Raw genomic sequence first — 14537 nt, forward strand, 5'->3', positions numbered from 1 at the left:
GCCCCTCCCACACCGAAGTGGGAAAGGGCACCAGTGCACACCCACCTGAATCTCTTTGCACAGGCAGCTTCTCTTTTGTAATCACACTCTAGGGCCAGTTCCCTGCTCAGCACCTCAATCAAATGCTCAGGGAAGAGACCTAGAAGAAGGGTTGCAGAAGTTAAGAATACTCAGTTGGGAAATGCTTTACTGTTATGCATGAAGCAGGACATGGCCAAGAAGAAAAGCACTTGCAAGGCCAACAGGAGTTCTGCAAGGCCCAGATCTGAGCCAACAGGAGTTCTGTAGTTAATCAAGTGGCCAAGTTCTCCTGCCTCAGTATCTGAGCAGAAATGTCACAGTGCTCACCAAGGCCAGCAAGGGCTAGGACTGCAGCACACAACATGTATGCAGGGCCCCACCCAGCCACCAGGGAGGGGGAGCTGCCACTTACTGAGTAGAAGCCTGTCCAAATGCAGCTAGCTAGGCCAGGGTGAATATCTACCTCCCCCACTCCCCATCCCCCACTCCTTTAGATTTCTCAAGTGCTGCTGTACAGGGTCTCAGTGGAGGGGAAGAAGAGGGAATGTTTTCATCCTTCTCAGGGGTCCTACATCTGTTCTGGGGCAGAGAGAAGAGTCTGGGCCTGGCTGCTTTCTCCCCTCACATCTCAATTCTGTCACTAAAGAGAGTGATGATATGAGCACAGAGGGCTGACAGGCACAGAGGAAAGAATGGCTTTTGCCCATCACTGGGATTCCTGTTGGCAAGTAAAAGGGAATCAGAGAACACACTCTGGGAGCCATTGTTCACTCTGCGAGCACTTAGGTCCAGGAAAGTATCAACAGGGAGACCTCCCAGGCACCACTCAAGCCTGTCAAGAGTCCCAGGAAGCCTCATCTGGACCGATAGGCAGAGATGGACTGCTGCTGTATGCTTTCCAAAGAATGTGCCACCTTCCACTACAGAGACACATGCACGTCTCAAGGATGTTTTCTATGGGAGCACCTCCCACATGGCCCAGTAGCAGCCACACAAGCATTTGATGAATGAATGGTTAAATACCAAATGCACACACAGCACACACCAGGCACTCAACACTGCACCCAGGCAAGGTCAACAGGGGAAGAATGGCTTGGGCTGATCCTGGAGTAGTTAGCCTCTGCTGCACACAGGACTCTTGTACAGCTGTCAGCATTTCTGCACTGTGCCCAAGAGCAGCATCTGGGAGGAAGATTCCTCCTAACCCAGCTCAGCCATTTTTTTGGATGAAAAAGAATCTAGCCAATCTAGTTTGAAGGTAAATGCTGGTATGTGCCACAGCATTACAGGACCCTGCAGATTGTTTCTCCCCTTAAAGCCTTCACCGGTGTTCCAGTTACTTTACCATCAGGAAGAATGTTGCTCACGCTCAGGACAGTCATCAGGTTGTTAACATCACTATGGATGCTTTGGGCCACCCCAGGATACTGCAGGTGAGGAAAGAGAAAAAAGGGCATTGGTGAAACCATACTAAACCCATCACCCTCAAAGATTCTCCTTCAGGACCAGGCTGGTCATTTACAGGACCACTTACTCTGAATGCCCCAACAGCAAGCAGAGCCTCCTACAGGCTCAAAGGGAAAGAGGATAGATTGTGAAGTCCATAAGGCTTTTGCAGATAACATTTTCATGGCAAAATCCATGTCGTAAAAAAATCCAAGATCCTGTTGTAGTATGCAGCAGAGATGTCCAAACTACCTTAACACCCCAGCAAATGAAACAGCCATTTACCATTTTCCAAAACAGGGATTTCTTCCCCTCACCAAATATCTCAAGAGAAGAAAAATAAAAATTTCAAAGGATCACTTAACCATCACTACTGTACTATGACAACACAGCAGTGGCCCCAGGGGACCTGAGCCAAACAGGCACACAGCAGTAGCAGTGACAAAGCAAACTCTCTACCCTGCAGACTGAGGAATCACAGCCCTAACTGGGCAAAAGTTTGGATCGCTCTCCTCACCTGTTCAATCCTTCACTTATTTGCACAGGCTGCCAAGAAGGCAGCCAACAATGTGCTCGTTTTTGCAATGCAAACACCTGTCAAGTGAGAGTTGAACCGACACCATGGTGGTAACTTTCCATCATTATTAACTCGGCATGAATCCAAACGGGTATCACAGAGTTGTGAGGCTCTAGGACATGTTGACAGCAACAAGCCACACAGTGCCTACAAAAGGTGTCTCCCACTTCCCAAAAGGGTCCAAATACCTAGTAAACAATTTGGGCACGGATTCAGATCAGTTAGTTAAGATCTCTATAAGCAGGGCACTGAGCTTACCTGGATCTTCATGGCAACTTCTTTGCCATTCTTCAAGCGAGCCAGGTGAACCTGGCCAATGGAAGCAGCAGCAAAGGGGCGTTCTTCAAAAAACTCCAGCTTATCCCTCCAGTTGGGACCAAGGTCATTGTTCAGCGTTTTCTGCAAAGAGACCATATCAGGATAAGGAAAGCTAGGATTTGAGCCATATTTTAGTCTCCCCCACTCCCCTGTTTTTAAAGGAATGCAGCTTTGGGCGCTGCACACAGACTTGGCTCATTATCTTACCCTGTGAAGGTAGGTTTAAAGATTGAAAAACTTTTTAAAAAGTTAGATTATGTTTTCCACTTTCACACACTAGGGCAGCTAGACAAGGGCACCTAGGGTCATATCTGAAAATGGGGTGTGGGTGTTTTCTGAAATGCCACTTTCTCCCTCCCCCCATCCTCAGGTTGTGTGTTGTTTTTAGGAAAGACTGGAAAAAAAGGAGCAAAGAGTACAATGGACAAGCCTGTGGGATAGTGTCAGGATGTAGCACCCGCTTAAACCAGCCAAGCTCAGAGGTGGGTGGGGTTATCCCTGATGTAAGGAACATGCTCCCCCTTCAGGTGGGGCTGAATTTCCTGTGGGCAAGAGGAATCAATCAAACATGGCCAAGTGGTCCTATTACATGAGCTACTATCTGAATGTATATTCTAGATATGCCAACCTCTGCTCCTACCCAGGGGCAAGTCCCAGAGCATTTACTTCACTCCCATTCCCTCACCTCCCAACAAGCAGGGAGGAATACTCCTTACCATCATCTGCTTTATCGGCATGAAGTCTGCACTCTGACGTACACGCTCAAAAATCCTCTGCAGGTGAGGATTGATGAAGGCATCGTCTGCCAGGAAGAAAGTTACAAGTCAGTCAGAAAGGGAGACCTGGGGAGTTGCCCGCCGTCATGCTTCCAACTGCTAATCCACAGGCAGCTCAGTCCATTCCCTCAAGCCCCAGATCCCTCCTTGGAAAGACAAGCCAGACTCAAGATGCTTGTTTGTTTTTTTTAAACAGCATTATGCTCAAAATTCTTCCCACCCAAAAACGCCTCAGACTCCCCCATCCTCAACTTTTTATTGGGGAAACAGTGACTGATAGAGGACCATTCTGCATAAACACTGGGGTAAAGAAAGTGACGGGGCAAAAAGCCAAAAGTAGGTGGTACCACAGAGCTCATATTCCATCTCCCAACCCTCTACGGCATGGTGACCAGGGCTGTGCTGCAGTCACACACATGTTAATACTTCACTTCTATGCATCCCTCTTCCTCCTTAGCAGTAAAAAACTAAAGCATAAACACTAGCAAAAACAAAGGCTCTTGGCACATGCTACGTGCTAGTAATGGTTTCCCAATATTTGAGTGCTTTGGTCATTTAAATGCTGAGGACATACCTACATGTTCTACATTGGTATGCCAACCCTTCTGTGATAAGGGGGCTGGGAAGAGTTACTTGCAGTGCAACGCTTCCAAGTTTTCTGTGACAACAGAACCTTAAAATCTACCACACTGGAATAATCTCCAAAACAGCATACATAGTACAGACATGCATTTGTTCCCTGCATTGCCAGAATCACCCCAGCAATATGGTTCCTTTCATTATTCCATAGCATGTGTGGCCAGAAGGGACCACTAGATCATCTCACCTGAATTTCTGTGTTATGCACGCTATTACATTCCATTAAAATACCTTACACAGACCCAGAGGCCCCACTGGGCACAGGTGTACATCATCTTATGATTTCTAGTTGCTTGGAGTTTCCCTAAAAGTTTGCATGCCACTAAAGATTAAAAGCCACCCACGCCCCAAACACTGGCTGACAAAAGAGAAATAGAGACTTGCTTTCAACATTATATCCATCAATGACAAGAACCCCAGAGGTGTTTGAGAGAAGCAATAACCCTCAATCCCTCTGCAGTTTCCACAAATTAAGCCTTGCCAAAGAACTACACCCACCACATACTGTAACAAAATAATACACATCTCCCGGTATGTCAATGCAGAAAGAGGACAGTGGGTCACTGTATGATTCACACGGTATCTAAGAGCGAGTATCCCTGCAGAGACCTGGGTTTGCCTTTGACATCATCATGTTCACAACTTTAATTTTCAATATAAATGTATATGAGGATACATGTTCCAGTCAGAGCTGTTAACTGGAGCTGCCTTGCTGGGAAGAGCAGCCTGAGGCTCTGTAATGCCAACAAAAATGGAAGCTCAGATTCAGCTGTTCAGGGGCAGCAAGGCCCCTGGACAGCAACTACATCAACTATATTGCAGAGGGAACAAGCATCAGAACATGCTCAACAAGAAACCATTAAGTGATGAACATACGGAAACTAAGTGGCATTGAGAGCTGTGAAGCCCTGCAGAACAGGCTGGAAGCCAACTCACTGCTGGTAGAAGTGGCTGCAGTTCCAGCTTCAGAGGAACAGTGCCTAAGTGTGCAAGTAGTAAATGTGGCCCTACAGGGCTAGGGCATTACATAGGCACAAGACCCGACTTGCAGAGGAACAGGGAACTTGATCATTTGTGTTGATTTCTAAAAGTTAATCCCAAAGGTTCTAGACATGGTGCGTGCCAGGACAGGCTGAAAAGTATTGTTTGGGAGGGGCCGAGAGAAGGAAAATTCAATTCTTGGGGGGGGGGGGGGGGGGAGAAGACAGAGTCAGAGTCAGTCTGCTCACCAGCCATTACACACAGCTGCTACCAGTAAAAGCCAACAACACTTTGCCCGGAGTACAGATAAAGTGCCAGGAAAGTCCCTGTCTCAGCAGCCATTCTAAGAACCAGGTACACAACAGGACTGTGGGAATATACATTTGCACCACTGTCTTTGGCAGCAAGATTATTGTAATGCAATAATCCCTCCAAAACAAAAACAAAAATTGGTGGGAAGGCAGGGTGGAGCTCTGGGAGGAGAGGAGGCGGCAGGAGGGGCAGGGTTGCCCTATTAAAGTGTCTGAAGGCACAACGGTATTGAATGCACGAACAAAATTACCCAGCAACTGTTCAGATCTTGGGCCAGAATTTAGTCACATTAGAAGGCAGAAAGACAGGCAGGGAGAAGAAACAAATCTAGAGTGCATTTCTGCTCCTCAGATCCAGACACCACCAGCTGTCCCTCCTGCCCCACCTAACCCCCTTGTCCCCACAGGCTCAGAGTGCTCAGGGAACACTGACTAAGCACTTGACAGCTGCAATTCATTTCAGTCTCTAGGGTATTTCAAGTGCATCCCCCTCAGGCAAACCAGCCTCAGAACTATGCCCTAAATCAAGGTTCACACAAACTCTGGACACGTGGCTCACTAGCCACAGAGAGTTCTTTCCTGAAGCTGCACTGGAATGGAGATGGGGGAAGTTTATACCCTCTCCCTATTGCATCTCCCCTCACAGCTGCCTTTACTGGGCAGCAGACCACAAGGGCAGGGCACTGCGGTGGGGTTCCAGACAGGGAGGCAACAGCAAGCAGAAGGCAACCTATAAGCTGCACCAGGTGCTGCAGGAAGCAGCCTGAAATAAACCACTGCCAAGGGAGGTTCTGCAGAACACTGTCTGGGGTCCCCTGCTCTCCAGCTGCTGCTGCTTAGGCTCTTTTGAGAATAAAAGCTAAACACTGCCCAGCATTTCTGGAAGACAAAGCCTCAGATGGAACCACTGCCCCTTGAGCTGGCTTCATTAATACCCTACCTGCCACTGTGCTGCCCACTCCCTCACAATATGTCACATGCCACAAGAGGCCCCACCTATGACACAGGATGGCCACCCCTGCTCTAATACTTGCTCTTCCCACAAGAAGGTCAGCTGTTCAATACAAATAAAAGGTTCAGCTCAACACTTTGGACTTGCATGCGCCCAAACCAAGCAACCACATCACCCTTCACTGTTTCAGTTCTGTAGATCTGGAGCTCTTTGGGGAGGGTACCTTGTCTTGCTAGGTTTAGATGGTCTGTGATATCAAGTATGTTCTCAGGAACCATCCTCCAAGTCAGCACCTACAAAAGCCAAACTGGAACACAAGCCTGACCAGTGGCGCAGATGCACAAGAGGCGACTGCAAATGCTGAAGTGTGTTTACTCCATTCCATCTACATCCTAAACTTGCTTTTTGCTGGCTGACTTTCAGCTAACTGCTGCCTTCCCACCGAGGAAGAGAAATGCAGATTCTAGAATTGCAAACTAAACCAGCTGTTTCATTAGCTTCCCACATAGTAACAAAACAGCCCAGTGCGAGGACACAGATGCTGTTCAGTCAGCTCCTGGCTATAGTCCTCAGAGTGTGCAGGGAGTGAAAATCTGTTAAAAAGTCCCATTAAAGGAGCAGAGCCCCTCTTGAAATCTCTGAAACAGAGGCCAAGGTGGTCACTGCAGCAACTGCCAGCCAACTGAACCAAAGCTGTTAAAACCAAGGCTATGTCCAAGTAAGATGTGAAATGGCACAAAAATCAGTGGCCCCCTCTCTGCTTAAATTTCCTGCTTATTTGTAGTCTGAATGTATCAAGCTTTAACCTCTGGCCACTGGATCTCATTATATTCTTGCTTAACAGACCATCTACTATCAAATCTTCTTCATACAAAGGTCCTGATAGACTGATAAAAGCAAAGCTTGACCTAAACAGCCTGGTGTGGAGAAATGAAGGGTTTGCTCTGTGCCACTGCTAATCTAAACCCCATTTTAACTCTGGAGCTGAGAAACAGTTGCCAGGGGCCCCCTTACCCAGCCAGCACTGTTTTGTGTTCAAGGTGGAGTGAACTCTCCTGCCAATACAATGTGTTCCCTTGTTTCCAGAACCTGGAAAAAACACTTTGTAGCTCTATTAGCAATCTAGTCTAGTCAAAACTATTCTACTTCAATGCAGCCAGCATAGGTATATGGAAGAAGGGAAGTTTTTGGATTTTTTTTTTTTTTTTTAAACACGGGAGGGGAGGGAATAAAGAGAAATAGGACAGATCCAGAAGGTTAGGCACTGGGTACAGAGGGAAGTTGAAACAAGATTACACTTAGCCCTGTAGCAAAACAAAAGGCCATTAACAGCAAAACAGGGACTTCTTAAAACACCCCGTTACCAAAATGGAGCAGGGCAGTCCTCCCAACCACACTCTACAGCTAGGCTGAGGGTCACCCTTGTCATCTGCCTCCCTCCTCCCAAAGAGTTCACAGGCTAGTGAAACCCAAGAGTGCACTTGGGGAGGTGGCACCACCAGGCACAGGTCTTTTGCTGAGTGAGGGTTTTGAGGTGCACCTTAACTGCTCCTGTTGATCACAGGTTTGAACTAAACAAGGTCATGCTTTTCCCTTCCCCATGTTTATGACATTTAGTTCCATGAATCAGAATCATCTGTCTTGTTTCAGAAGGTATAACTAGACTTCAAACAATTAGTGAGGTTTTGTTCCCTCCTTCTCTCACTTCAGGATTTATGGTGTAAACATTAGTAGGGGATGATGGCTAGGCACATAGGGAATAAGAGTGTCAATCCTTCTCCGCCACTTTAGGACAAGGTCTGAACTGAATTCAGAGAATGTTATAATCTTTGTCCTCACACCAGAAAGCTACTCAGCTAGTTTCTCATCATTCACCTGACATCAGCTGACTGGCTGATTCCAAGCATCTTGCTGCCCCGTTAACATCTAGCACCAAGGGATGGCTTAACCTGGTCATGATGCTTCATCTTTCCAGCCTTCCTCACAGAGAACGCAAAACCAACTGTCCCAGAAGAAAGGTCATTACCAAGAGATCAGCTGACAAACACCACTGATCTGCTACTTACCTTGAATGCTCAACATCTGTCCCAGCTTCAATGCAGCTCCTCGAACCTTGCACAGAGTTCTCACAATTCTTTCTGCGTTGGCCTCTGACAGGAATGGGCTGGAATCCATAACGGCTTTCTTTCCTGAGGACAGTAGAGAGACCATTAAAAGCTTTGCAGATCCCAGGGACCTCACCCTACCCATCACTTCTCTCTCACAAGAACACACATCACACCACAGAAATCAGCTCTTACCCCTGAATGATCAAGGCAAGGCCATTTTCAAGACTCCTCAATGGCTCCACTGCAGCCCAGAGGCATAACAGCAGCTCATGTAAGCATACACAACCTAGCCTTAAACAAGCTAGTCCGATTACCATTGGCACCCTAGTCAGCATGGTCTGGCCCACACAAGCCCACCCAGAACCTTGACCAAAGCCTTGGTTGCTTCAACTCTATCCACAACCAAACTAAAAGTAAAGCCACCTTGGGTATATATTTACACAGGCAACAGTCACACCTTTGGACTGGAACACAGACATGCTTTCAGAGGCAGCACTCAGGGGTATAGCTGAGCAAAAGCAAAGATTGGTTAGAGTCCAGTGGCCATTTCTGGAGGTAGGCCTACCATATGTCTTCTCAGTGTACTGCCAAACCACTGCTACCCTAGCCAGGAAATGCCCTTCTAGTACACCCATTCAAGGGCAAAAAAGCAGTGCAGCACAGCTGGCAATCTGCAGTATATACTAGGGACTAATGAAGAGACAGACCTGCTGGTTTTCACAAGATGAAATCTATGCCAAGTTAGACTATGACATTACTCTACACTATGCTGATTGTGCCACCTAGCTCCCTTTACGCCCCCTGATACAGGGGCTGAACAGTTTCACTTTCTACCCTATTCTCCCAAGCATCGTCTGCAAGGAATGAAAAAAAATACATGGATCTAGCAGCTTTAGCAACATCCCAGCTATGAAAAATGCCTTCAGTTCCAGCTTGGCAAGCTTTATCAGGATGATGCTACTGAGGTAACATCCTTCAGTTATTTTTATTACAGAGGATCCCTTAAGCCAGGTTTCTAGCTTTCCAAGTATTTCTGACTACACAGGGTATTTCAGAGACACCAAATTTTCTCCCCTAACCCCAACTACATTTTACTTTAAAATACCCTCAAAATACCCAAGTCCATCTGGTCCACTCTACAGCATGCATTACCGTGCTGTATTAGAACTTCATCCCCAAGGTGTGCATGGGCCCCAGGAAGATGGAGACATGGCATGGCATGATGTACTCCAGCTGTTACAACTGCCTGGCCCTTCCTTACTTAACAGGCTTCTCTCTGCGATGGAAGAGACCCAGTGGCTACCTCAGCTTCAATTCCTCCCAATCTTCTGTTCTTTGACAATAAGATTGTTAAGGTCTTATTAATCTGGCAAAATACAAAACCCACCCTTGTATGAACAGGCCAGCCCTTCCTAGCCTTTTTGACAAGTAATTCTGCAAATTTGGGGACATCTGAAACGAGGCCCAATGTCAACAGGTTCAGCTCCTGACAGAGCATACAAGACCTGACAGACTGCTTTACTGATTCCCTAGTCACCTGCACTTGTGAGCAGGCCTCAGAGGAGAAACACTTTCTCTTTAAGAAGGACGCTCCAAAATGGTGAGGGAATACTGGCTCAAGCCTAAGTCTCTCACTACTTCTAGTTGGACCGACCTTAGTGTCCTCTTCCAGGTCAGGCGGTGCCAGCAAGGAGCAGCCCAACCTAGGAAATTGAGACAGGGGCAGAGAAGCTGCAACTGCACTGCCAAACTGCACAGCTGTTCCAGAAGAGTGACCTGCCAATGCAATAGACCAACCTACCAACAAGGCTCAGAGAATATGGGTCAAGTCTCTCACAGCCAAGCCACAGGCTGCTCACTCCAGCAAAGAATTTGAAGCTGCACAGGTTGTAGCTTGAGCCAGCACAGAGTTAACTGATCTCTACATGTCACTCCTCCCGGAGGGTGGAAAACAGCTACTGCCTACACATGGCACTAACTTAGGGCAAGAAGGGAGTATCTGAGCACAGTGGTGGGATAGAGGAAGGATGGCAGAGAACACCTGCTCACCAGTGAACACAAGCAAACAGTGTCCTGCTGCAGCATAAGGGTCCAGCCACAAGAGAAGGTGATGGTAGGCACAGGAGGAAGCCCTGGCTGGCTGGGGGAGAGGTGGGGACCAGTTTAACCTGGCTTTGCCACATTGCACCTGGCTAGGTTTATGCAACTTAGCACCAAATTCTCACTGGAGTTTCCAGATTAGGAGAAATGTAGCATAGCTTCATAATGTGCTGCCCAAGCTTGTGGGCAGCCACACAGCCCAGGCAGCTGCACTCTTCCTCACACCCAAGCCTACCAAGAACAGCCAAAATCAAGGTTTCCTCCTCTGCAGACTGTGCTTGGCTATGGATGCAGTAGATGCTCAGCACTATCCTCCTCTGGGCTCTAAAGTTTCCATTTCCTTTGACTACTGCTGGTGCTGCCAGTCTTATGTCTCCCCCATCCTTCAGTGGACTGAAGGATAGAGAGGAAGTGGATCTGAGAAAGAAAAAGTGAAAGAACCATGAAGGGTAGGAGAAACGGGGTGGTAATTCTGGGACATCGAACAGAAGGGTAGGGAGCATGAGTCAGTGAAGGGAGCAAGGAATGGATGAAAAGGGAAGGGGCTTGGGTAGGAGGGAAGAAGGGCAGGCCAGACAGCTTTGAGCCAGGGAGGAACAGGAACCAGAAAGGCCAGAGTGGAATGGAGCCCTAGAAGCTAAGCCTGGGCAAGCTTAAGGGGGCACTCAGACCAGGCGAGGCTGCAGTGGTCCCAAGCAAGCACCCCCTAAGGGCTCTCTGTAACACACACACACAAAGCAGTTAATCGTTAAGGTTATACCAAGAATCTGATGAACCCTGTCAGGTCAACAACAACCTTATCAGAAATAAAAAAAAGAAAGTAAGGAAAAAAAGAAAGAAAAACAAACATGACTGCAAAAAAAAAAAAAAAAAAAAAAAACCACACAAGCAGTAACCTAAACACCAGTCAGCCAAGCCATCCGTGATAAGGTGTTGCCAGGTTGCATCCTCTGCTACAAAGGGGCACAACCCAGATACTGACTCAGAAAGGGGGGTTTACAGTTTATTTACATAAGATAGTCCTGGAAGGAGAACTATCAGCACCAAAGGAGAGAGCAGGCTTGAAACCAAGAGGGAATAAATACACCTCATGAAACATGCCCCTTCCAGCTAGTTTGGGTCTCACAATTTTTTTTTCCCCCAGGGAAAAAGTAGGCTAGTGAAAGTAATTTTTTTTTTTTGGTCCTCTCTTCCAGTTAGGATGAGTGTAAGCACCTGCATCAGAAAGAGCAAAAAGCAGAGGTTAAGTCAAAACAAATCTGAGGCAGCTTCAGAAAAAGAATTCAGGTGTCCTGGCTTCTAGCTTTGTGCTCCAACCTCTAGACCACAGCATCCCCCAGAAGTAGGCTGCTAAACCTTTTCTCTGTCAAAGCCTGAGACAAAATGTCTCAAGGAATGCTAAAGCCACCTCTCTCGACTCGGTGGATCCTTCCAGAGACAGCTCAGCTTCATCCAAATCTATGCTGTGCTCAAAGCCGGTTTACTGCTCAGTCTTGCCACACCCCAACAATTGCTGCTAATTTTTCCTTAAACTGGATTTTAAAATGGAGAGCAAAGGAAGCCAAGTAGTGACCACGGGCAAGATTCTTTTCCATCTTTTTCTAGCATCATCAACTATGTATACCCTTCAGGGCAGAAAGGCGGGTCCTGAATCTAACCTGAAACAGGACTGACAACTTAAGCAGATGGACATATTTGTTCCACAGACCAACAGCCAGTACTTGGATCAACAGAGACAGTAAGGCCAACAACTGGGACCTCAAGTAGGATTTGTCTGGCTTGGTGTTTCCATGGTGGTCCACCAATAGCTCTGGTAAGCACTGCTGTACAATCAGTCCATCAATCATGTTAAAACTGACTTTGCAGCTAAAGTCTCCTTTGCTAACACTGGAGGGTATTTATGTGGAGGCTGGGTTTTTGGGTTTCTTTTTTTTTAAATTTTTTTAATTATTATTATTATTATTATTATTTCTGGAAACTCTTCCAATACCTATGTAAGCCCGCTGTGTTAAATACACATTCTAAATATACACAGTCCAGGCAGCAATAGTGAAGCTGTTGGGAAGGTCAGTGGTGACCTACGGTACTATTTTTAACTTACTACCTTGGCAAAGTAATTGAAACTGGTCCATGCTCTACCCTGGAAATGTGACAATGCTGTTCTTTTTATAGGATTTATTTCTATTAAGTGGCTCCCTTCAGGTTAAACAGATTGGAGCAATAAAAGCTCAAAGATATATGCTGTTGGCTGCTACCTCTGTGGTTCTGGCAGTAGATAGCACTGATATCTGTGTTCTACACACACAAGCATAGGTGACTGGTAGGGAGGGCACAGGGGGTAGAGGAGAGGGGGGAGCTACTACAGGGACATCCCCACTGCCGACACCACTGGCAGCTTCTGCGGGTGCTCACCACCCCTGTCCCCACCGCCACCACCGGCTTCTCCAGGTACTCGCCAGTCCCATGCCCACCACCTCCAGCTTCAGTAGGTGCCCTCCCAGACTCCCAGCTGCCTTTGCACATGAGGTGGGGAAAAAAAAGTAAGGACTCTCTCAAGTATCTCACCCCCACAACATGTCCTGCCCCTGCATGCTTATGGACCAAAGACTCTCTGACCTTTGGTCAGAAGGGTCCTATCTGACCTACAGCTGCTGCTGGGAGTAAGTGTGAAAGATGCCTCAAGAAGGAAGATGGAAAGATTGGGTCCAAAGCACAGGTGATCAGAGAAAACTGAAGAAACTAAGAATTGAGAAGAGGAATGGAAGCAGTCAAAGGAGGGCTGCTGGGGAGGCCAGCACAGTTGCTAAGTGGTCTAGAATGGGGGCAGGAGGCCACAAAGCTTCAAAAACAGGACAGAAGTGTGGTTCAGTCCCAGAGGTAGAAAAAGGACAAGGTAGGAACACTGCAAAGGGGAAAAAAAAAAATACTGACTGGGCTAGACCAAGCAACACCTAGCAGTACTTGGGTCCAAGGCACAGGTAGTGGGAGAGGGGCAAAGAAACTGAAAATGGAGAAATGAAATAGGGACCAGAGGATGGCTCCCGGGGAGGCCAGAAGAGCTCCTAGAGGGTCAAGTCCTGTTATTACAATATTTTATGTATATCCTCCAATTTCACAGGCTGGATACAGAGCTCCTCATCTCCAGCAAGTTTTATAACTCTGCAGGCTCATAGTTTCACCAAAGGGAGTGCCCAACTAGGAGGAACTTGACAAGCAGAAGCATATATACATACAATCATGTAATATCTCTACTGGGAATGCTGGAGACAATCTCCATCTCCAAGCAGGTACATGCAGCCTGTCAGCCAAGCTGCAGAGTGCTCCAAGCAAATCTTCAGAAATCCTACAGACTACATACTGTCTTGAGCCATGCATCCTAGATACTGCCTATGTGCGAGCACAACAGACTAGCTGGATATGCAGCATTTGCAGAAAGCAGCAACTTGTCGCAAATCTAAGACCGTCAATGGTTGCAAGGTGGGTTTTTTGATGTTGTCATTTCTTGGGGTTTTATTGTTTTGTTTTGGCCTAGTTGTTTGGAGTTTTTGTTTAAATTTTAAAAGAAAAGCAAAAGTAATTTCATAGGTCAAAGACTAGGCTGTAAATACCAGACCCCAGCCACAGGGAAATTTATCCACTGTTATCAAGAGATTAATCCACCTTCACTGGGGCTTGTGGTCAGCTTCCTGAACACACATTCAGCCCTCCTCTTCCTCCAGCCTGCTCTTTTGGTCTAACCAGCCTATGGCTTTAGTCATCTTCAGCTGAAAGGGACTCAATAACCCATTCTCCTCTTTCCAACTCAAAGCAATTCCTCAAAACTGGGAATATTTTGGCTCCGTCTCCATATTTATTCCACCATTTACAGAGTTTTAACTCTCTCCACTGTTCCTCCTACTCAGTGGAAGGTCAGAACATACTGAGCATGACCGGTATACAGCAGATACCACCTTGCAGGACGGAAAAGGATCCATGCTGGGGAAAGAAGCATTTACCATGCCATGCTGATGTCAGGTCACCATCAACCCCCCTGCTGCAAGATACCTGGTCCAGTGCCAGCACCACAGCTGTGTTCGGCAGAAAGGTAGACAAACATAAATCTAGGCCTATGTAACAAGCTTAGGTTCTGTGCCAGTGGCAGGGGTATGAGAGGTCTATATGCAGCTTCCCCTCTACAAGGGACATTCTTCCTTCTGCACAAACCCACGTGCCCTCTAAAATCTCCAGAAACAGAGCAGTGAAGAGTATCTTCCAGAACAGAACCTGATGGCTGACAGGGCCTGGACTGGAACACTTTGGGAGGGAGGG

General features: G+C 47.1%; 1 protein-coding gene across 1 annotated transcript in view; it reads right to left on the reverse strand.

Annotated features, from left to right (window-relative positions):
• COQ8A (coenzyme Q8A) overlaps positions 1–14537 on the reverse strand; it is a 64473-nt gene that overhangs the window by 9419 nt on the left and 40517 nt on the right. Inside the window, exons 6-10 of the mRNA XM_090047515.1 lie at positions 8088–8210; positions 3079–3164; positions 2303–2443; positions 1367–1448; positions 46–139 (exon numbers count right to left, since the gene is read on the reverse strand). Coding sequence (XP_089903641.1) covers positions 46–139; positions 1367–1448; positions 2303–2443; positions 3079–3164; positions 8088–8210 — 526 coding nt within the window. The remainder of the gene's footprint in view (positions 1–45; positions 140–1366; positions 1449–2302; positions 2444–3078; positions 3165–8087; positions 8211–14537) is intronic.

This window comes from Crocodylus siamensis, chromosome 1 (assembly GCF_052110815.1).
Source record: "Crocodylus siamensis isolate JL-2025a chromosome 1, ASM5211081v1, whole genome shotgun sequence".
NCBI lineage: Eukaryota > Metazoa > Chordata > Crocodylia > Crocodylidae > Crocodylus > Crocodylus siamensis.